General features: G+C 35.7%; 2 protein-coding genes and 1 long non-coding RNA gene across 3 annotated transcripts; all 3 read right to left on the reverse strand.

Annotated features, from left to right (window-relative positions):
- Positions 1–1,477: 1,477 nt before the first annotated feature.
- LOC102694919 (serotriflin-like) lies at positions 1,478–11,821 on the reverse strand. Its single transcript, XM_069185932.1, has 8 exons — positions 11,756–11,821; positions 10,472–10,532; positions 8,919–9,019; positions 7,985–8,075; positions 7,363–7,514; positions 5,662–5,756; positions 3,058–3,146; positions 1,478–2,860 (listed from the first exon to the last, which is right to left on the reverse strand). Exons 1-8 carry the CDS (start codon positions 11,819–11,821, stop codon positions 2,733–2,735), a joined length of 783 nt encoding a protein of 260 aa, XP_069042033.1. The 3' UTR covers positions 1,478–2,732.
- Positions 11,822–15,524: 3,703 nt separating this feature from the next.
- Positions 15,525–19,224, reverse strand: LOC138221085 (cysteine-rich venom protein-like). Its single transcript, XM_069178685.1, has 6 exons — positions 19,127–19,224; positions 18,548–18,638; positions 17,389–17,525; positions 16,598–16,692; positions 16,239–16,327; positions 15,525–15,773 (listed from the first exon to the last, which is right to left on the reverse strand). Exons 1-6 carry the CDS (start codon positions 19,136–19,138, stop codon positions 15,643–15,645), a joined length of 555 nt encoding a protein of 184 aa, XP_069034786.1. The 5' UTR covers positions 19,139–19,224; the 3' UTR covers positions 15,525–15,642.
- A 1,814-nt stretch (positions 19,225–21,038) lies between these two features.
- On the reverse strand, positions 21,039–23,043 carry LOC138221101 (uncharacterized). Its single transcript, XR_011181609.1, has 3 exons — positions 22,143–23,043; positions 21,370–21,442; positions 21,039–21,108 (listed from the first exon to the last, which is right to left on the reverse strand). It is a non-coding gene; the product is annotated as an uncharacterized lncRNA (long non-coding RNA).
- Positions 23,044–23,776: the final 733 nt, after the last annotated feature.

Here is a 23,776-nt window from a genome sequence, read left to right on the forward strand (position 1 = left end):
TGGGGTAGGAGTTCTGGGGGCACAGCATTACATTAACTATCATTTATGTTGACAAATCTATCCACCATCCATTTTCTAACATTTTCATCCAATTCAGGGTCACAGGTTAGCCAGAGTCTATCCTGGCAAGCTGCAGTCACAAAATAGGATACACCTTGGGTGGAATGCCAATCCATCAATGGACAGGCAGACTCAAACAATCACACGCTCATAACAGGGACAATTAACCTACCAGTATGTCTTTACACTGCAGGAGGAAACCCATGTGAACACAGAGAGAACATATAATACAGATAGTACTCAAGGTCCACGATCAGGGCCAAAGCACTGCAGTGCAGCAATATTAACCACTGTGTTCCTATGCAGCCCCCATGCTGACAAATATCCTTTGTATTATTTTGCTGAGTGCAAAATGACAGCTGGGACTCGGAGCTTATCTGTGGTTTAGCTTACTTTGTTAGGACTTTATGAGCAGAATTTTGATTGGCAACAGTTTCTTTAGGCTCAGCTCTTTTGTGGTACAGAGGACTAAGGTGGACAGCAGTGCCTGCACAAGATTAAGTTGCTGTCAAGTTACCTGGACCTAAGAGAATGATGCAAAAGTTGTCCAACAAATTTTAGGTCACATCGGCACTGGCGGTGGTGATTTGTGGTGAAGTCATCAGATGTAGTGTGAAACTTTGTGGCATGGTTCTCATTGGTAACAATGGCCCTGTCAGTGGATTTATGACTAGTGACCATCCAGATGTGCATTCCTCCTGGAACTGCAGACTGAGAGGCGTCTATCTGGCATTGTATCACTGGCCGTGTTAGGATGGACCCAATTTATGACGGGCTGGTTTGGTTGGTGGAATGCTAGGCTGCCCGTGTTATCAGAGCCCTATCTCAGACATTCCTCAGGAGCTGACTGAGAGGAGTTGACCAGTTCCTAGGTTTATTTCCAAAGCAAGAGAAACTAAAATAATAATTGAATAAACTTTCTTGAACGCTAAATTCTAGTCCTGCACAAAGATTTACTGCTAAAGTTTCTTCCTTTGCTCTTCAGCTATTTACAGCAGCTAAAATAACACATATTGTAATTTTAGCTTTGAAATGGATATAACTTTAAGCGTCTGTTCTTGCCTGTATACAGTACATATTATTTACTATTTTAATAAAACACTAAAGTAGCTAAATAAGCATCATATCCGGAAACATTAAAATAGGCCCCAATGTGTTATTCTGTACAAAATTCTATAACTTACATTTCCATAACTTATATACTTTAACTGCCAATCATGTTTCAAATAACATAGTTTATGGCTTAAAACCAACATAACCTCAGTTTTTATTTATTACATCCAGGGAGGTATTCTTATTGCTTACATCCTGTACATTCTTTAAGCCTGTCAATCAAAATTAGGATTACAATGCAGGGTTAAGTGTAATTTTTAACACTATATTGATTTTTTCAAAAGCTTATTATTTTAGAGCGAGCATGACTTTCCTGGCGGGCTCAGAATTAGTGGTCTTGTTTTACACCTCACTCTGAAAATGTTTTTCATAACTGGCGCAGTACTGTAAATTGTTGGAACTGATAAGAGAGTTTATTTTCCATAATACGTTTTATCTTCTGTTAACAGTGCTGGTGCCCCTAGGTATCTTACACACCACTCATGCAGGAAGACCCCACTTGCTATTCTCCTTCAAGCATAGAAGAAATATTTGACACATGTTAATGTTGTAAGTGCAGCCTTAAATTCCTTTAAACAGCAATTTAGAAAATGACCATTGTATTCTAGCGACATCCTTTTAAAATGTTACTGAAGTTACCAGAGAGGCAAGAGAGGCAAGACAGGCACCTCTTCTTCGACACATCTAATGTAAATGAGCTCATTAACCAGACAGTGTCTTATTGTTCTGAGGATCTCATCCAGCAGCTCATTTGACATCATGACTGGGTGGCTTGTTTCAGACTTAGGTGTAATTGTTTTACAAATTGAGAGTCCTTAATGTGACAGTGGCTTAGTAGTGGCAAATAACCAGCAACTTTCACCAAGTAGTGGCTCAGGGAGGTGAATACTTACCTAATCAACAATAACACATGACATGATGTTCAATCAACTAGGGGGTGTCAGTTAATGAGAAAAAATGTAAAAGCATTTTAATGACACATAACCATGAGCTTTTTAAAGTGACTGTATTTTCTTGCAATTTGCGAAAAGTGAACAAACTGTTTGCCATACGTGGTACGTAAACATGAGCTCCATCTTGTGGAGAAAAGTAAACTGAAACGCAATACAGGTACAGTAGATATTTATGTTGTGCAACTAAATAATAATATTATGCATGTAAGTGAAAGGGATATTCCAGCACATCTAATGTAAATCACACTTGTCCTCAGGTGATTAGTTTGTCAGAACAAAAATAACATTCTGTTTAGCCACAGACATACAGAAAGAAAACACACATGAGAAATTATCTTCACAATCTCTTGAACGGTTTGTGGTCAAAATATACATCTTTTAAGCCATTAATAGTAATGCATAGACACATCAAGGTTTTGTGTGTGTGTTCAAGTCTTTGTTTCAAGACAGACATCAAATTGCTGAAGCTGGGAAAGAACTAAAATTCTTGTATCTGAACAAATGAAGCCAATGTAGAGAGAAATGCATCACAAAATCATAGCTGGTAAACTATTTATGAAAAGACTAAATACACACAATATATTTAAGGTATTGCAGATGATGGTTCTACATAATTTGATTTGAGCATTTGCATGATGCAGGACACCCTTGAAAAATCTCTTCATTGGAACAGCCCACTTCTTCTTTCAATGGCGCACAGTTTCTGTATTTATCAACGTAAGGACAAGCATTTGCTTCAAGACAACAGAAAAAAAAAACATGTTTAAGGTATTGAATTTAAAGTCTTTTTTTTCTTTTCTCAAGGGTCACTATTATTAATGTTGTGCTGAACATCTTCTGTATAATAACAGTTGCATTTTATGATAAATTAAGCTTTTTTGTAACTTAAAACAATCAAAGAAGAACAATAAAAAAGATGGTTTTAACTTACTGCATAACTTCTCTTCACAGGAATGGGGACAGTCTTTGCATGGTGGACCAGATTTGTAGGGAGCAAACAAAGAGTCTTGATAGTTCCCGCTGTGTGGAAAGTCAAAACTCCATGAATGGATGCCTGTTTGTAAATGTAACACTTTTTAAATATGTTTTAATGTTCCCTGTCTGCATAAACTGCAGACATACAGTATTTATACATATTTTCCCTTTTGTGTTCTCAATATATGGCTTTTAAATTTTCACAGGTGCCTTTCAGGAAAAACAAATAGGGGTCATTGCACTATATTCTAATATGAATGTAATAGAATTGTCATATAAATGAAAGTATTTACAAATGCTTTAAGCTGCATCTTCTGCGTCTTTTTTTTTCTCCAACATTAACATACACACGTACTGTGTAATCTGAATTGTACATTCAGATTCTGCTGTTTTTGAAGGAAATGTGTATGTGACATACATCATTTCTATTTCAATCCATTCATTTTCTAACCCCTTTCTGCAGTACAGGGTTGTGGGGGGGGTTGGGGAGCCAGAACTTAATCTGGCAAGCAAGGCATAAGGCAGGACACACCCTGTACATGATGTCCAACCATTGTAGTTCCATTTCTAATGTGTTTCTCTGTTATTGTACGTAGCTGGAATGTCTACCAGTCCTCTGTGTGGGTCTAGTCTTGTGCGTTTAGGTGTCACAGTACAACTTGCCAGCTGCCAGCACACCTCTTACCTCAATAACGAACTGGTTACTACAGGTGGCAGCTTTGAACTGGCAGCTGACTTCACAGACGTATGGAATATGAATCTCTAGGCAGTGTGGTGCAGGGGAACACTTGGAAAATGATGTCCCAGATTTATCTTTTGCATAAACCGTCCCATCCTTTTTAAAAGAGCCGGATGGATAAAACAAAAAAAGAAGATAATTTTCAATGTCTGACATTTACCGTGCAAATTTAACAAGAAGCTAAAGTGTTCCTCGGGTAGACTGAAAGGATGTACTGTACAAGTGCAAACGAGTGCAATTTCAGGAACCTGCACACACAATAGATATCAACTATAGTTATAATTAATAACAACCAGATAGGATGATAGGGTGGCACCATTGTTAGCAATGGTTATTTTTAGCACCTTACAGCGCTGGGGCTCTGCTTTCAATTCCTGGGGTGCTATCTGTGTGGAGTGTGTATGCTCACCCCCGGTTCACATGGGTTTCCTCCAGGTGCTCTGGTTTCCTCATGTAGTCCAAAGACATGCTGGTAGGTTAGTTGGCTGCTGTAACATTGTGCCCGGCATGAGTGTTGTGTGTGCCCTGTAATGGACTGAAATCCTGTACAAGGTGTATTCTGACTTGTGCCCAGTGCTTCCCAGGATAGGCTCTGGCACCCCCACAAACCTGTATTGTTTAAGTGGTTAACAAAAGTGATGTTATGTGACTAGATATATTAGAATTCATTGTATTTATGTATTACGCCTTTTATCGTAATACACCTACTGTACTGAGGTATATAACGCTGGGTGACTTTCAATAGAGGGAAACCCTGATAGTGCTGTTTGGCCAGGACACAGACATTAACTCTCCAATGCTTACGAGAGGTGTCATGGAATTTTCCATGACCACGGAGACAGGACAATGTAAGGACAGTGCCCCCCTGTGACAGGACTGTGGCATTGGTTTGGAAAGTCTGGAAGGAGCAGGGCCACCCACTGGCCTACCGACAGAACCTACACCAACAAATCTGGATTTCCTTTCCTTTCTCTCTCATCCCAGGACTGACCAAGCACAGGTTGGCTTAACTTGTAAGATCTGGCTAGAAGGTGGTAACACTTCTGTTTTAACCCAGTCTTAAGGAAAAATTAACAATGCACATTTCTACCACCCAACACTCTTTGCCACTGTATTTCTTTACCAACATAACAAAAGAACATAAGAACAGGAGAAGAAGCCATTTTTGTCCATCTTGCTTTGGTTGCTATTTACTAATTTTTAGGGAAATCTTATCCTTGAAGAATGAAGAATTAAAAGACCTGTTTTTTCCAAGGCAATACTATTGTACAGTATATGCTGTTTAAAGGATCATACAAGTAGACAGAATATTCTATTTGTACATATAAACCACCCCCAAGTGTCTCCAGATTTTCATTCTGATTTTGTGATCTTCTTATCTTCTAATACACATTTGCATAATAAATAACTTATCAATACTGTATAATGTTTTCTATATGAATAGGTCATTTTTTGGCCGTTTACACAATATCTATTTTTAATTCAAAATCTGGATCCTGAACGTCTTTGTCCTTGTTAGCAATAATTGTCTTTCTAATGATCCACCATTCAATACTGTATACTGTATTATACACTCAAGAACTATATAGTATGTATAATTTTAAACTTTGTCAATGTAAATTATAATACTAATGGTGCATTGACATTAATTACATTTTGTTATTTTAAGATGACATATCTTTCCTCAGATTAATGGACATACAATAGAAATACATCCAATATTTTTAATAGAAAAGGAGTTGATTTTGGTATTTGTGATATAAATAAACACTTGATATTCTGTTTTACCCAGGAATGAGACTGAAACAATAGAGTACTTACGGAGGGCAGTAATGGCAAACATAAAAATATGCATATTTGGCTTCAGAACAATGAGCAACTGCACAGCCGATCTTGTTGGACCTGTACCACACAATCTAATAGGAAGAGGGAAAAAGCAAAATGTAAGTTTTCCATATTATTTTCTATATACTGTACTGTATACTGTATATGAACAGTGTGAAAAGCCTATGTTGGCATATCTTTAAGCTTTTAATCTTTAAGCTTCCCATCACTTTAGTGAAGGTTTATCTTGGTCTCATCTGAATATAAAATATTGTAGTAAAAAAAAGTATTGTAACAAAACTGTCCTCCTCAAAGAGACATATTTTAAAGCACGGTGCAGGTAGTGTCATGGGCTGGACATACATGGTTATCTCTGGAAGCGGCTTACTTGTCATTATGTAATTAATGATGGCAACAGAACCAATTCTGAAGTTTACAGAAACAGTTTACCTGCTTATGTCCTGTACAAGAAAGTGCTTCCAGACTTACTAGATGGTCCTTTACCATGCAGATAAAATGTAATTTCCATATTATCTCCTATATACTGCATGCCGTATGGACACCACCAACTGAAACATACAGTATGGCTGTTGCAACCATAGAATTAATCAGGAGAGGAATGGTGGTAAGGAGTCAGTCAAAGTCAATAGATAGTCGAAGTCTGAATGCCCATGAAAAAAAGAAAAAATTCAAAGTGGATGAGTGATTACAGAATCATGCAGAATCTGGAATATCACCAACCAATGAACCAATCAATCAACCAACCAACAGACCAGTGGATTGATCAAAATATGACAAGCAGTTAGCATTATCTATCACAGAGAAGAGAATACAGTAGAACAGCAGGCTTCTGTTTTGCAATTGAAGTCTTTAACATCAGTACTCTCCTAATTTGGATTTTAAGACAAAGCTGTAACTCACCAAATATTTTTTCCATTCATGTTAAAATGTAGCTGGTCTGTCAGAAGTACTGCATAGCTGCTGTACCAAGTCAGAAACTGAATGTTATTCAGCGTCTGGTCATTTCTAAAATTGAAGGATTTTGCTCCGAGTCTGCTCTCCCTTTGTATTGTACAATAGCGTGCGGATGTTTGTTGTATATGCTTTAGATAATTGTCATTGGGTTTCTGGCTTTGTGTGTCTTTCAAGAGAATCCAAGAGCAGTAACCCACTGAAGGCTTGGAAAGAGTCAGAGGCAGAAGCCAAGATAGCCGAAGCAGTTGAGTGCACAGAGACTTGTGGAGAATGCCAAAGGATGATGGAGACAGGAGGTGACTGCAGCAGGAAGATGGAGATCGGGAACAGACTGGAGTGGGAGGCAATTACAGCTATCAGGGTAGATGCAAACAGGGTGGCTGCACCACCGAGTGGGATTATTAGCAGGGAACTGTGCCACTGGGCAGAGTATCTTTCTGAGATGCTGCTTAGTATTGCTGAGTGCACTACCATTTTATGAGGTATCTCAATGACAGAGTACTTCATCAGTGGAAGACAAAGGTTTAAGTATTCTGGGTTTGAAAGATAAAGCACCCATTAATTGGATGAAAGGGGCCTGGACAATAGACTGAATCTGAAGTCCAAACTGCCCCTTTACAGAGGAAACGTGTGTGCTTGGAATTTGCACTTTCTTATTTTACATATTTGTATTGTAGTTTGTGTTAATTGGCATTAAAGCAAACAAAAGTCTATCATTCCTACCTGGGTGTAATGTCCAGTGAAGCTATCATCTTTGCTCCCGACTCCATACTTGAAATTGTGGACTTCATCATTCCACATCTGAATGACTTCCTCCCAAGATATAGGATTTAGGGACACAACCGTGTTCTCACCACATGGACTCTCTGTGTTTGCTTAATAAATCAATTAGTAAAAAGAAATAAAATGAACATTAAGAAGGGAAATGTCACCACCACCTTGTATTTGACTATCAAAAAACAAAAGTTTTTTTATGCATTAATTTAAAAAAAAAATGGGATGTTGTTTTCAAACATGTCTGTGTGTAGGAAACAACTAACAAGCAACTTTCTGGATTCTATTTGGCTTGCATTTTTCCAATCTGAAGAAGGTTTGGATCACTGTGTGTTTCGGAAGGGATAGCTCTAATTAATAATCTGGCAAAAGTTATAGATAACACAATTTTCTACTGAATCTGTGACAAACAGTAATGTTACACTAACCTAAATTCAGATTATTTATAATATAATAATAGACACAGGTGTTGTGAGAGTGCAAAATCACTCTCAGTAGCAAACGTCCAATAAGTGATGATAACATTCCTTGGACTATATAAGTCCATGTGAAAATCCTATGCAATGCGCACAATTTATTTGTCTTTGGCCAATGGAAGAATGGTTTTCAGTGCATAACTGAGCCCATCTTTCAGAATTCTCAGCAGCTTCTTGATTCCACTCCTAAGATAAGAAAAATACATTAACATGCATGCAGCTAGAAATGTCTACTAATCCCCTGTGTTTTGGGTCTTACTTACATGTACAGTACGTATTAAAATTATTAGATGGATCACACTAGTCACTGAAGTCACACTAAGAAGGGAACTTATCTCATGAAAACTATGCTGAAAATGTAACAGTAAGTCTTCTTACTTTGCTGTATTAAAAAAGCTTCCAGAATTAAATATAAAGAGACACCCATACAATATCTATTGCACGTAAAACAGTCATTCTTTGTATTTGGTCATTCTGGACATGCCATCATATTTTACTCCTTCCTTGCAGGTGTACAGTATGTACATACTGTATACATACTTAGTGTGTAGTATTCTACTGTCTTCTGAGTTCCCTTTACAATAAACAGAGCTGATTACCAAGACGATAAGTTTGCCTGCTTGTCCAAGATTTTAAATTTGAATCTCTGCTTCCGACTGGGTGCTAACCCTCCTTTAAAGCATTGCAGAGCACTGACAGGTCAGTGTCAGTCAAAGACACACTCAGGTCCTCATTCTCCCTGACTTAACAGAATCACTTAAAGTCTGGAAATTCCAGATCAGGAATAAAACAATAAACAAAGCTATTTGGTAGTTCTAACATTAAAATAAAATAATTAAGTACAATACCTGAAAGCTATGATCATTATGCCTAAAATACAGTACATTAAAAATAAATTAACACATTTCTTTGCCACATATTTTCTTTAGTCAGGCATAAGTTAAATAATGTGTACTGCTTATCTAAGGTGTACATTACAGATGTAATTTAATAAAATCAAATGTTTCTGTCTGGGAAAATGTAGCTTACCATTTTTAACATGTTGCCGGCAGGTGGAGACACATTTCTTCTCAGTGTATTGTGTTCATTAACAATAAACTCCTGAACATTTTTGTTATGAGTTGAGATATCTGGAAACACATAATTTGCAGTTTGGAGTTTAATGTTTTAAAGGATCTTGTGCTCACATCTTTTCACACTTCTATAAAGTGATGGTGATGCTTTATAGTATTAAGTTGACCTTGTTATCACTTTACATATCCAATGCATTTTTTATCTACAGCTTCTAAAGTAAGTGCTGTTAAGCTTAGACACACATGATGTATGGCCTTGTTAAAGTACTAGACCATAATTTGGTTTCTAATCCTGCACTGGATACTTCTTCACCAAGCACACTCCTGTTACTTTCCTCTGCATTCATTTGTGTCATATGGAAGTTTGTTGCTCCTATAAAAAAAGTGATATTTTGTAATAACGGGTACATTATCTCATAATAATGAGATAGGAAATTATTTTGTATGAAATAGTACATTCTCTTGTACTAACCACGTGGTAGCACAATTGTCATACAATAATTATTTAGAATTATTATTGGTTGACTTTCAGTTCAAAGCAGTGGAATTTTCCGTTCCAATCCATGAGATGACATTGAGGAGTGGTGACATTCAAGTGTTCAGAATGGAACAATTCACTTATCACCTTCACCGGCTTTAGAGCAGAATGCCTTTGACAAAATAGAGGTTTTGTTCACTACTAAAATATCAATGTCCTAGCAGTTTAATTGCAGTAAGATTATAAAAAAGGAGCATCAGATTTATACTGAGGTGATCAAGGACAAAAAATTGTGCTCTGTAACCCTAAGCCAGTTAATAAAGCTCTCCAAATTTTCATTTACTGTATGTCTCTACAGTTCTGAAGCTATAATAGACATGGCCAAGACTGGTGAATTCTCAGCCCTACTTAATTTGATTGCTTTTGGATGCTTAGATGTGTGGTACCAAGACGCCTTTAAACTTGTAAATTGTCCATCACAAACTGCCTCTTTTATTGGAATTGAAACTCAGTTCACATTTCTATTTCTCTCAAAAAAGCAAAGACCCAATAGAATGTTCTAGTGACAGTCATTAACTCTATGTCTATCAAACTCTGATAAGGAACTTTTACCAAAAACATTTTCTAGGCAGTTAAGAACATATGTACTGTATGAATCTGGAATGGAATGCATTTGTTGCTCTTCAGCATTTTGCATTTGGTCAGTCATTCATCAATATGAGTCCTGTACAGCAGTTCAGTAGCTTGTGTGCTGCCCAGTCAGTTACAAGATATCTTTTCTAGTCTACATTTTAATGTTTCATGTTAATCAAAACTTGAACGCTCACACTTTTCTAGGCAAAAGAGTTTTAATGACAGCAAAAAAAATGGAAAATCCAAAACAAAAATATGTTTCAGTTGTTCAGTCAAATTCTAATAATTAGAAAACAAACTGACAATTATAAAGATACATTGTGCTTAGTACTTTGACATTACTATGTTCGCCTGACTGAAGAAATGACAGTGCTTGTTAGAGATCACATCCCCCTCACTTATGAGGTATGAGCCAGGGAAAATTGATGCAGTGGTGATGTTGGGGTGGAGGTAGGGCTCCTACAAGAGATATGCAGTTGCAACGAAATTAGAATTTAACCTCCACCTGAACATCTGTTCAAGAGCTCCATTTATTTAATAAATATTTAACCCCCTTGGTCATATATTACAAAATGTATTCAGAATATAATATACGCTTTATATTACAATACATTCAGTAATACTGTATACTACAGACTGTAAATTATCAAGTGCAGTGCCCATACTTTCACAAATGAATAGCAAATGTCTGTGTGCAATATCAGAGTTTTATATAGTTTCTGAATAAATATACCTGTCTCTGAAAAGTCCCTCTGTCAATATTTCATAGAAATATTGAACCAATAAGATCCAGGAGCTTTCAAAGCTATCCAATTTAGGGATAAAGATAAGGAGAAGAGAAAATTTCAATAGCACCACAAATCCTTCTGAGCAGATGATTCATAAATGGAATGTGTATCTAACAAGAGAGAAACTAGCTACAGTATATCAGGCTGTCCATCAAAACTGAGCAGCCTGGTAAAGAGTAATCTACTGTAGTTAGAAATGCCACTTTGAGAAAAAATCAGTTAGCAATATCTTGGTCATCTCACAAAGCTTGTCTGTAATGGCAGGATGACAGAAAGGAAGTCATTACTAACTAAAACAGTAGCAAAGCATTTAAGTGATACTGCAGTGTAATGTGCTGTGTTGGGTTTATGCCAGACAAAGCTTTTAGGTCTAAATGTCTGGCACAAACCCAACAGAGAGAATCTGACGGTCAACACCATCCCTATGGTCAGTGTGCAAATTTAGTAGAGACTCGTTCAAAAAGATTCACAGCTCTAAATGTTTTCAAAGGTACTTCTACTATGTATTAACTCAGGGAAGTTAACATAGGCAATCATCACCTTTCACTGTTGTGAAATATACATATAAATGGTTTAACTAAAATGGGAGCATTATTATTTTTGTAAATGTAAGTACATCAATGTAATCATAATAGTATGCAATAATAATCATGGTACACTTACCTGCCTGTAATTGCATTATTTGAAGATCGAAGTACAGTATGAAAAAAGACAAAAATATTATTTCAACTTTAACCAATACATGAAAAGAATAATATATTTTCAGAATTGTTGTAATGGAAAGAAATACATGTTCAGTTTGCTTCCAGTATGTATGATTTACATGTCCAGTGGATATACAGTACAGAATACACTCCATTTATTTTTATTGGAAACTACTCCAGACCTACTTACCAGAGACTCTGAGTTGGAAGTATGCAATAGAGAATTCAAGCACACAGCCACGATGATAACAGACATTGTCACCAAAAAAGTAAAAATTGAACAAACAGTACCAGCATTATAAATGAGTAACTTCAATTTACATCTGTGTGGTGTGTGTATTCTTAAATATTTTCATATTCAAATTTATTAGCATTGCATTTTGTTTAAAGCAGTTTTCTTCTCACTTTCACAAATGTGAGCTTTCTGTAGTTAATACACTACAGAATGTGGTACTTACTGTAATCCAGTTGTTAAAAATATAGAAGACTACTGGAAAACAGCAACAAAAATTGAATGAATTACAGTATATTGAAAACATACTGTAATAATACACTATTTTACCATGTTTTTTATCGATTAATAATACAAGCATTTTTTGCAAAGTAGAGATTAAAATAAAAAAGCAAAAAGGTGTATCATTTAAAAAATGATCAGATTAATATTTACTTTTTAATTGTTCTACATTGAGAACAATTTGGTTTGTTTTCTGAGAAACTTTCTTCTGTTCCACATCAATCTAAAAAGATTAAATGAGTGCCAAAAGGTTAAGATTCTTACTGTCAGTTATATATATATTTTTATGTGGGTAGCTGCGTCAGCATGCGTAGGCTGCAAAGGAACAAGTAATAGGTTTATTCCATGCTGAAAAAAAGAAGAAAGAGAACACAACGTTTCGGCCGTGGAGCCTTCTTCAGGTGTGGATTTTATATATTTTTATAATTATAACATTTACATGGAACACATTTTAAAAATAAAATATTTTTAAATGGAAGAGATACTTTATCCTCATTGGAAGTTTAATTATATACCACATATACAGTATAAAAGTGATCAATCAAAATAATGTACAGTACCATATATATAACGTACTGTAAGTTGTGATCTATCCCTGCAATATAAGATAGTAATAGCTACTTACCTCAGATGGCTAATAAAACACTTATAATGTAAGCAGCAGCTTTAAATACTGTAGAGTCTGACAGCTTGACAAATGATTCTTCCATTTATAGTAAAATACCCATTAAAAAAGAACACATGCAGCAGCTTCCCTGTAGATGGACACATTAGACAGTCAATGGAGAGTACGGGATGTTTATGTAAATTGTGTGTAGCTTGATGGGTTAAGATTGTGGGGTGTTGACATTTGCAGGTATTTACAGTACAGTACCAAGTGCTGTAACACAGTTTTTGAAACTTTTGAATAAAACTTAAAAAAGTAATGAACCTAAAAACCCTATTTAAGCACATGAACACATTTTGCTTGTTTGCTTACAATTGTAAACCAACCATATACAATAGTTCTCTTAATGCAAGACAGTTGCTTTAATAGAAAATTCAATGTGAGTGACTTGCTTTCAAAACTTATATCAATTTCTATTTGCTAACGATCGGTACTCATGAGTCTTAAAAAAGCATTCTTCATGTGGAAATTCAAATCTTACAGTTCTTTAATCAAGTTGATAATACCTAGAGTAAGAAACAGATATTAACATTTAACATACAGTATAAGAACATAATAAAGGAGGCCATTTGCCACATCCTGCTTGGATTGGTTGTTTAGCAGTTAAATGGGGAACTGCATTTCCAGTTTCTTGGACTCGTTATTAAATCAACAAAATCAATTTGTTGATGGTATAGAAAGATTTTGAATTAACCACAAAATAGTAAATTAGTGAAATTACTGTATACTGTGGTCCCCATCGTTGTTTCAAACAACTGGTCTTGTCACAGGCCAGAGATAGAATTCGCATGAATCACAACAAGATGTGGTCCTTCCTGCTCACTAGTCACTGTAATGTCGAATGTAATGCATTGTGTGGGCAAATAAGTATAGGTTTTGCAGCAGACATTTCAGCAGAAATGTTCCAAGGTGATCTGTATGTAGCGTTAACAAGCAAGAAGTATTTTTTGTCAAAACCATCTCGAAGTTGAGAGCAATATTTCTATTGGATTAAGAGTTGTATTCACAAGCCTGCTTGTTTAGAATGTAATAAGGTTGCTTCACCTTTTGTTGCCTCGTTCTGAATCACAGAATAAGGGGCAGTGTATCTGGAAGTTTTGCCTATTCTGTGATGTAAATTGGAGGTTTTACATGTTACTGTGTACATCTTACTTTCATTGTCATTTGAAACACACTCATCAAAGGTGATTCTTTGAAATACAAAAACAGCATTGCAGTTACCCTTTAAGTGAATCAAAAATTTCATTCAGCTGTTTGTTAAAAATAGCCCACATTCTAGGTCTTATCTATCTAACTGGTTTTCCTGTTCCAGAAACCCACAACTCTTTGTGTAATAAATTGTTTTCTATTCTCTGTCTTCAGTACTTTTACTTTCCATGTTAAAGCTCTGAAACAGCCAACAGGTTTGAACTAGAATCTACACCCAGTAGGACAGGACTGTCTAACCTAAGTCATAGTGGGTCAGTGTGTCCTGGTCTTCAATTCAGCTCTGCAAAAGTAGCCATTTATTGGCTTAAGTGGACAAATTTAACAGTTAAAGATACAGTATATGTGACAGAAATGTAACTACAGGTACTGTATGTATTCTTGGCTGCACTTTACCATTAATGTGACCATTGTTTGCCTGATCATTTGCAAACTCTCAGTAAGTTTCCATGTACTGAAACATTTCTTGTCAGGCAAATTTAAACAATGTATGCTGAAGTAGAGGCGAATTAAGGAAACTTAGAAAATGCCATTAACTGAGCATTGAGGATTATCAACACTCCCATGGTGATGCAATCTTACATATACAGTACTGACAACATGTACAGTAAGCGTGTTGTACATACTGTATAGTGCTTTGTGTGAGAATAGTTAATGACTTGTCTGAACCGTTCCTTATTTGCATGTTTGGAATCAGAGCTCAATTACAGTATATACACAATGATGTAATAATTTCTTCCCTGTGTACTTTCTGTTCCTGTGTCCTGTCAAGTAAAACTTTTCCACCAAATGCGATTGTTGAGCTAAAACTTGTTTGTTCAAGGTTATGCACCAGTTCTCTTACACAAATGTGTTCCAGGATACAGGATGCCTTCAACTGGCCATATACTGGCCAGTTTACCCAGATACTTGATAACACATATCCTTGGCATCCTTTGCATATCCTTGTTAATATTTTGGTTATTTAAGTTTAGCTTGTCACTAATACTGAAAGGCTTTATACTGTACTTATTGCAGCATCAAATTACATTACATACTGTATAATGTAGGTACTTTATACATTTTATGTCATTAGTGGATATTCATTATATTCTACCTTCCCCTTTGAAGCTGAACCAATACTTTTACAGGTCAGAACAGAAATACATACAACATGAGATGTTGTAATTCATGGGTTACAGTCATGGCAGATTCAGTTGGTAGTTGGAAATCGATAAGAGGAAGTACAGTATGTGAGTTCAAATCCTAAATGGGGCATACGTGTTATACCCTTGAGCATGGTACTGCAGTCAGATTGCTTCAGTAAAATACCCAGTTGTGTGAATTGGAACAAATCACTTCAGAATAGAAGCATCTGCCAAATAAATTAATAATAACTTAAACTGAGTTATTGAAACCCCTTATGTCTGAAGACGAATGGTTTTAAAGAGAGGATCCAATAGAAAAGAATTTCTTACTGTATACAGTATGTTTTGAACAATTTAAAATCTGTATAGGTTCATTTAATTTCCCTACTTCTACAACAGTTTTATCTTTCTTTAGTTTGTAGCACAAACTATACTTGATTCAGGATTCAACATGCAAATTTTTATTTGAAATGCATATCACAGCACTTTTGTTTTCTCAGTGTAAGTACAGATAAGGTTATCGTTTTTTGCTATTAAGGATGAAAAGTGGTCCTTGGTAAGACTCAGTAGATTTTCTTTCCACATTGACATGAGGCGGCACACCAAGATGAAATCAATGGGTTCTCACATGCATTCTTAAGCTGCATTAATACTTTGCAATTGCCAGCTTTGTCAAATTGTTCGCATGGGTTTGCTGAAAGAAAAACAATTGAAGAGAAGACATTCAGAGAAGTACATGCATTGACAGAGAATTCAACTTAAAGATCTGGAAAGTATTTCAGAGTTATACAGTAATACAGGACATGAATAAAGTTCTATTCATCTATCCATTATCAGAAAGCTGCTTATTCCTGGCAAGGGTCATGGTAACCTGGAGCCTGCCCTGGAAGCACAGGGCAGAAAGAGGGCAAATCACACACATTGCCAATTTGTTCACCATTTATTCAATCAATTCTCTCAAGGTGGCAGGAAACTGGATCAACACAAGCTATTTGGACACAGGGAGAGCATGCAAACAAAAAGAAACCTTGGGTGCTACAGTATGTTCAGAAATGTTTTATTTGGATGTCAAATTTCCTGATTTGATGCATTTTCATGCATATGATGCATATGATATTTCTACAGGTTAAATTGTATTAAATTATTAGATTATACTCACTGCACAGCCCATCTTCACAATCATTTGGACAATCACCACATGGAGGTCCAGCTTTATAGGGAGTCAGTAAGGATTGCACGTAGTTTCCTCTGTATAAGATATATGCACAATATAAATAAAATGATAGAAAATTAGACTCTAATAGGACAAGCAGTGTACATACAGTTTTAAATGATAGTACATGTATAGTATACAGTATGTATAGTATACATGGTGAACATTGACATTTCAACCACCTTGCAAAAATTTTAACAGTTGCCTTACAGTACATGTACTGTACTTATTTTTTCAGGTTATTCTTTGTATTTACTGTCTAAAGAATGAATAGCCCATTAATTGATATCATAATAGTTACTTACGCAGGACAGTAGTGACAAACGTAAAAATATTTATATGGGCTTTTTGGACAATAAGCAGCTGCACAGCCGATCTTGTTTGATCTGTACCACACAACCTGGCAGCCAAAGGAAAGAAGGAGGAGAGAAACAATGAATGCAGAATAAGGATTGTGAGTGATGGTAAATATTGAAGCCTGTGAAGAGTTCAAGGTAGTCTGAGATAATTAAGTACTGTAAGTTTCAGTAAGTTTGTTTAATTCATCTACTACAGTGGATAAAGTGAGGAGGAAGGCTAGATTAGATCAATCTGAAGTAGAATTTTTCTAGGGCACTAAGTAGTCACTGAGACTGTGGGCCAGGAGATTGCATGTTCAAATTCTAGGTAGGTTGCTGTTGCTATCGTTGTTTAAACGGGTTTCAGTTTGTATTCAGAAATAAAAAAAGAGGATTTGAAAGGGGTTTGCCTAGTAAAATAAAGCTCAGTCTGTCTTCTGTGTGTGACAGATGGGTTACTAGTCCATCACACGGTAACTCAAGCCAAATACACATGCCTTTTGGAACAGGAGGTATAAGAATGAAGTCTTTGCCTAAAGGTGCAGCAGTGTCCAGAGCAGGGAGTTTACACTTGAGATCGAGCTGAGCATTGATCACTACTCTACACTTTCCCAGAACACACTGCAATCCTGCAATGTTCACATTCATTTGAAAGCAGTTTTGTTTTTGTGATGAATGGATATTTCACTGTCAAGGCTATGGATTTGTTAGGAGTTTAAAATAAAAAAAAGCTGAACAGAGAAATGTCTGTATTTTACCTGCGTGTAGTGACCAACAACTCCACTCTGTCCCACATTGTATGTAAAGTTCTGAACTTCATTGTACCAGTCCTGAATGCCCTTCTCCCAGACACTCACGGCAGTAGACATGTAAAGGTTCTCACCACAAATGGTTCCTGAAAGGGAGTTAAATCATCTGGAAGCTGCAGAAGCACTGTTAGTATAGACTGTACCGTGCTCTCCATCCTCTTCAGCACACTAAATAAGTTGGCAACAAAACCCAACCTAACTGTACTCATCTCTAATAACTAAATTGACATGAGATTTGTCTAGAATAATGAATGCTGTTTCAATGGGGAGATCTCGTGCATGCAGAAAATATTTCCCCTAGACTAGGTACTGTATCTCCGACCTTGGTTGAAGAGAACCTCATTGCAGTAGGATTCATACTGTACATGCAGGTAGCCTTTCCAAATACCTGGAGCAATATAATTGTGATCAGTTGTAGGTTAATTAGGTGATATAGAAATAAATAGAAGTAATTTGGAAGGGAAATCTAGCTCTCGGGACTTTTATTAAGCATACTAGCGTAATTGATTAATAGCATTCCACAGAGTAGTAGAGTTTTCTCAGTCATTGGAAGCAGGTGACTTTAGGTGACCACTGGGCATCTCCAAGATAACATTTTGGGACTGGAGTCTGGAGTCTCATCATATATAGAGAATTGTTAATAAACATGATTTACCTGTTGTATACCATGTAACTGAAGCTGTTAAACTGCAGTATTTGTTTACAGTTTGTTTCCTAATATGTCTAATTCATGTAAAATTAAACATATCAAAGTCATAATCTGAATCCAACTTATATTTTGCAAACTGCTAATCATACAGTATTTATTTCACGCCACTTCCCTGATAGTTCATATTTGAGGGTAAATATTTTGTTCTTTTTATTAGTCTGTGAGAGGGCACAACAATTTGTGAAATAATCTACTGAACACTTATTCTCTAAATTAAGGCAGAGTGAGTGAGACCAGGGCAAAAGTATACATTTGCACCTTATTAGCAAATATTCAGAACACGTGCTTAATGAATATGCTTGTACAAGGCGTGTTGTAATGCCATTAATAAGAAAGGTAGAGGTTTTCCATTTCCGTGGTTTTTCTTTGGATGATGCGCATTGAAAAAATGGTGCTTACCATTTACTGTCCTCTGAGCAGGAGGGCTGTGCTCCATGGCACATTCCTTTGCCCACGCCTTAGCATTGACAGCAGCGGCAGAGCTCCAAGACTTGGTACAACATATCAAACAACAGAAGACGATAACGTATTATATATGAGAACAGATCTAAAGAAAAAATAAATAAAACTGCACTAAACGGGACTGTTAGACTAGTTTGAATCAGCATTTTCACTAGAAAATGTCCCTTAGTACTCTCTGTACTAAGCCCCTACCACTTTATTGACTTCATGAGGGTAATCAAGCAAAAATGGCATTGTGTAGAGAGGCATACCTGAAAGATTGAGAATTCTTGAGAATTCAAAGGCAGTAAATTATCAAGAGCTATTTTGCCATCATATCATTCTTCAATGAAGTGGACTTTGTATGTCTGAGGAATCTGATTGAATACATACAGTACCAGAAGATGATATGGACCTTAACAAATGTTTAAGCATTTACGCATAAATTGGATAGCATATTTGTTTTATAGCATTGAAGTATTTTAACTTTTTTATAATGAGCAGATTATGCAAGATCTTACCAAAAGGGCATCTTACCATTTCAAGCATGTTGCTAGCAGATGGGCTCACTGATCTCCTCAATGCATTGTGTTTGTCCACAATAGCTTTCTGGATATCACTCTTATGAGTATATATTTCTGGAAATAATAGTAATAGGTTTAAGAAACGCTTATTATCAGAATGACATAGCAGAGATATGGAATCAGAATGGATGGAAAAAGTTTAGAAACATTCTGCTAGAAACACACAACATTTTCAGTCCAAGAGTAAGCACATCTAAAGGTTGAAGGCAGTGGCTTTCATAAAAAGGAAATGATCTAGTTCAAGGAATATAATGAACTACATGCACAGGTAACTAAGAACATTAGACATGCAAGAGATAATATTACAATGGAGGATAAAATAAATAAGACAAGATGCTCTTTTAGTGTTATAATGCTGAATTAAAATATTTTAGAGATAAAAATTGAAAATTTTTCACTATCAAAAAGCAAATGCCTTATGTTTTAAATCAGTTCCCAAAGAAAAAATCGACAACATGTATCAGGCTGTGTCTGTGTAAAGACAAAGTTATGTTAAATTGTGTTAACTCAGAAGAGGCAGAAGTGTTAGATATACTGGAAGCACCCAAAATTAACAAAATCTCCAGGCCTTGATAGAATTCAACTAATTGCATTTAGAAACGATAGGCATTATTTATAGGCCTTTAGCTGAAAACTGGAAAATGTCTAATATACAGTTAGCAAATTAATAAAAAAAGGTTTGCGATACTAAACCAAATAGTCACACAAACACACACATGTTATTTCAATTACATGCAAGGTTATAGAAACAATAATTAAAAACTAAACCAGTTTTTTTTTAAAACGAATATGTCCCTAGAGGATAATAAGCATACTGTAGCTTAAGAAAGGTAGGTCTTGATTAACTATGGGTGTTACGAGTTTTATGAAGAAGTATAAACACAGTTGTAATGGACAGAAACACAGCATATTATTAGTTCATTGGGCCAAAGCAACTTACATCGGTACATATTTATACAGTACAGCTCAGCATTTCATTGGAGCTGTCTGAGTGAATGAACGTGCTCTAGGGTATGACAGCTGTGACCCACCTGAACCCACTACCACCTTACTATGTTCTATATAATATTGTATGTTAAGATGCTCAGAAAGCCTCCTGGATGATGTTCTTCATCCAGACAATACACACTCACACCAGGGGCAGTTTTCCTGAAAGCTAATTAACCTGGAGAAAGCCCATGTGAGCACAAGGGAGAACATACTGTACAAGTTCAACATAGATGGTACCCCAGGAATTGAACCCAGGGCCCCACGAATGTGAGGCTGCAATGCTAACCACTGTACCACCATGTCAGCCATGATGTTTTGATAAAAGATTCATTCTTAAATTCCAGGTGGTGGGAATTCAAGAACCATGCAAGTATTTGACTTAATTGATTATTATTAGACTCTGATGCCTTGGATTCTTTCAATAACAACCAATTAATTAGGAAAATTATATGCATAACGTTAATGGAAAGGTACACATTTTGCAGTGTCAATGCACTGAAGAAATGTTGTTTATTAATTTTATTGATGAAGTAATATCAAAGTATAAATATGCAAGATAATAATATAATCAATGATGAAATCTTTGTCCTCACATTTTTAGTATTTAATGTTTAAGAAAGAAATATTGAAATAAAAGATTAAAGGAGTCTTAAAGTAACTATGCCACATTAACTGCAGGATTTCATAGTACTGTAGATTTGGTTGATTTATATCATGTCTCAACAGGAAAAAATACCAGAAATTATAGAAGACCATTATACATATGTGTCACATATACATAAATGACAGATACAGTTTCCGATACAGATTGTATTATTCTAATTATTTTTTTTTAAACTGGAAATAATGAAAATATGACTTAAATAGGCAGGGCTTAGATCCAATGAATAATACACATTGCGTTAGACATTGAAGAAGTAAGTGAAAAGGCTTACCTGATAGTTTCTTTGTTATAAGGAGAAAACAGAAATAAATTACATTCAATATTTTTTCTTAATAAAGAATTTGTGATACAATATTATTATTCTTAAAAAATAGTGTCATACAATGGTAATGCTAAAGCTTTAAATATACTTTTTTAGGTTTTCACACTTTTTTCACAACATATTATCTAATCACAGGAAAAAAATTATACTGAGTACATACAGTACAGTAAGTGCCAGTATACAGTAGTTATTTGGCTTATTGATTGCGATTTTTACTTACCATAGCAGTGCACAGATGTAAAACTGCACTAACACACAAAATCAGCCTAAGGGCAGACATCACTGCGAAGACACTGAAAGAAACACACATATACTGTATACATTCAGTGTGATCCTGAATCGTAAAGTAACATAGACATCATAATTCAGTTTACTGTTTTGAAGGCCCCAAGCCAGGTAATCAAAGAGGTGGAACAAAATGTATTAATTGGCTGTAATAAAATGTGACATTTATGTTGAAAAGAAAAGAAAGTTTGATACATCAGAAAACATCTTATACACTAAGAAACGCTGGTAAAGCAGAACAACCCATTTTACCTTGAATGATATATATTGAGATCTCCATTGTACAGTATGTTAAAAATGCTCAGAGACTTAAATCTCTTTTTGCTACCTGTGGGGATTTAATTGTCTTTTTTAAGATATACCGTAGGTCATTGTTTTTACAAACTAACTTTGGTACAGTAAGGAGTATTTGCTTTTTAAATCACACAGCATTCATTGGAACAGATTTGTATCCACAATCTTAAAGTACTATAAAAATAAAGATTCTTAATTATGTTGGTGTCTAGATCCTTCTTTAAGCAACAAAAAAGAAGATAAAATGTTAATGTAATTCAATTCGATCTCTTGTAAATCAGGTCATTCTTCCACAAAAGCTACACTATCATATAGCCAGCTTAATCTGTGTCAATTTTCCTTTTTGTTTTCAAATTATATGCAGATTCAAAATCACAAAATAATTTCTTTGTGAGAGCCAAGGATCCCACTTACCTGAAATCAATAAGGAAGAGACAGCAACTGGATTGCTGAATGTCACACAGAGAACTAGTATTTATTGTAGTTTTCTAAAACCACAAAATATAAAACTCCCATTAAATTTCATGAGACAATAGATACCTAAGCTGTTTTCAGTCAATACATGTGGGTGTCTTCCCCTCTTCAGTGGCCACAACTTGTATAGGAGTGGCAGTTAATGGCTTTAATACTTCAAATTTACCACTTTGTGGCTACTTTAGGTATAATAGTCAACTATTGTGACCTATGTAAATCCAGCAAATGTAATGCATTTAGGGGTGTACTGGCCTTTACACTAATGCATTCTGTAGTCATACAATTGAAACCATTTAGACTTAAATAAGACAAAGCTGTCACGATTGTAGTCCCTCCCCCTTAAGGGCGCTCCGGCTCTTTCACTTCCATGTTGATTTTGTGGACCTGCTCCCTGTTCCTGCCTCCCTACTTAAGCCAGACTCGCATTCTGTTCCGGGCTCTGCATTAGTTGCTGTACCAGGCGAGTCCGGGACCTGTAGCGTCTGGTCTGACAGTTTGCCTTGGATTCAACCCCCAGGACACCTGCGCAGCTTGGAAAATTACAGTTGACTAGACAAGAATTGACAAATCATTTTGAACTTTACAGTCTTCTAAATTCCCCTTTTCACTTGTATTTCCCTATTTATTCATGACAGCAGTTCTGAATAACCGTCATACTACAAATACATAGAGAATGGAGAATAAATAGTACTACTCTAGATGAACTATAACATTTTAGTTCCATGTAAAATGATTTACAGTATCCTGTAACTCTGTGATAACTATGTGTTCAACAAAGGCTGACTAGGCCTAAAGTGAGTTTAAAAGAACCAAATAAATAAGGAATAAAACACTTGTGATAAACATTACGCAGAAAGTGCATGTTAAGAAGTGAAACGCAATAACTTAGCCTGTATTAATTTTGCAGCAGATGTTTGTATATGAAATGCTTATTGCTTTTATTCATTGGATTCCTGTCATGACATTTTAGTTCATCACATTGTTACATACTCAAAACGCCCCAATATTTTTATGGTTCTCAGTCCTTGTATTGGAGTAGCCCTGTATCTGCTGTTCTCACCAGTGTTAATCGGGGCCAGTAACTGATCTGCTTGATGGTTTAGATTTTTGTTTAAAAAAGTCAATTACTTCCAGCAACCTTAATAAAACTTTATGTAGTCTCTCTTGCTTTAACTCTCTGATTAAGAATTTGTTCTTTTATATCTGACCAAACACAACCTAATATGAGGGACAGACAGAAGTGAGAATGATATTTTGTCAAACACTCCAGAGTGAATCAGTTTTTCCTTCTGGTCTTAAGTCCAATTAGGTATATTTCATCTAAAACACCTGAATGAGGGCAGTGCTGAAACCCACTAATTAGCAAAGATTTTTAGTCAGTTTCTTTTATTACACAGCTTTTTATGAAAGCAAATTATTAAAATAGAAAATTGAAACTAATGAATTAATGTATCTCTAAAAAGATCGAGGACATTCAGGACCAGGAAAGAGAACCATAGAGGTACTGTATGCACTGGTATGTTTAATATTTTGGGAAACAAATTCACATGAAGGAATACCCAATTTCTGTGATT

This window comes from Lepisosteus oculatus, chromosome 2, assembly GCF_040954835.1.
Source record: "Lepisosteus oculatus isolate fLepOcu1 chromosome 2, fLepOcu1.hap2, whole genome shotgun sequence".
Lineage (NCBI taxonomy): Eukaryota > Metazoa > Chordata > Actinopteri > Semionotiformes > Lepisosteidae > Lepisosteus > Lepisosteus oculatus.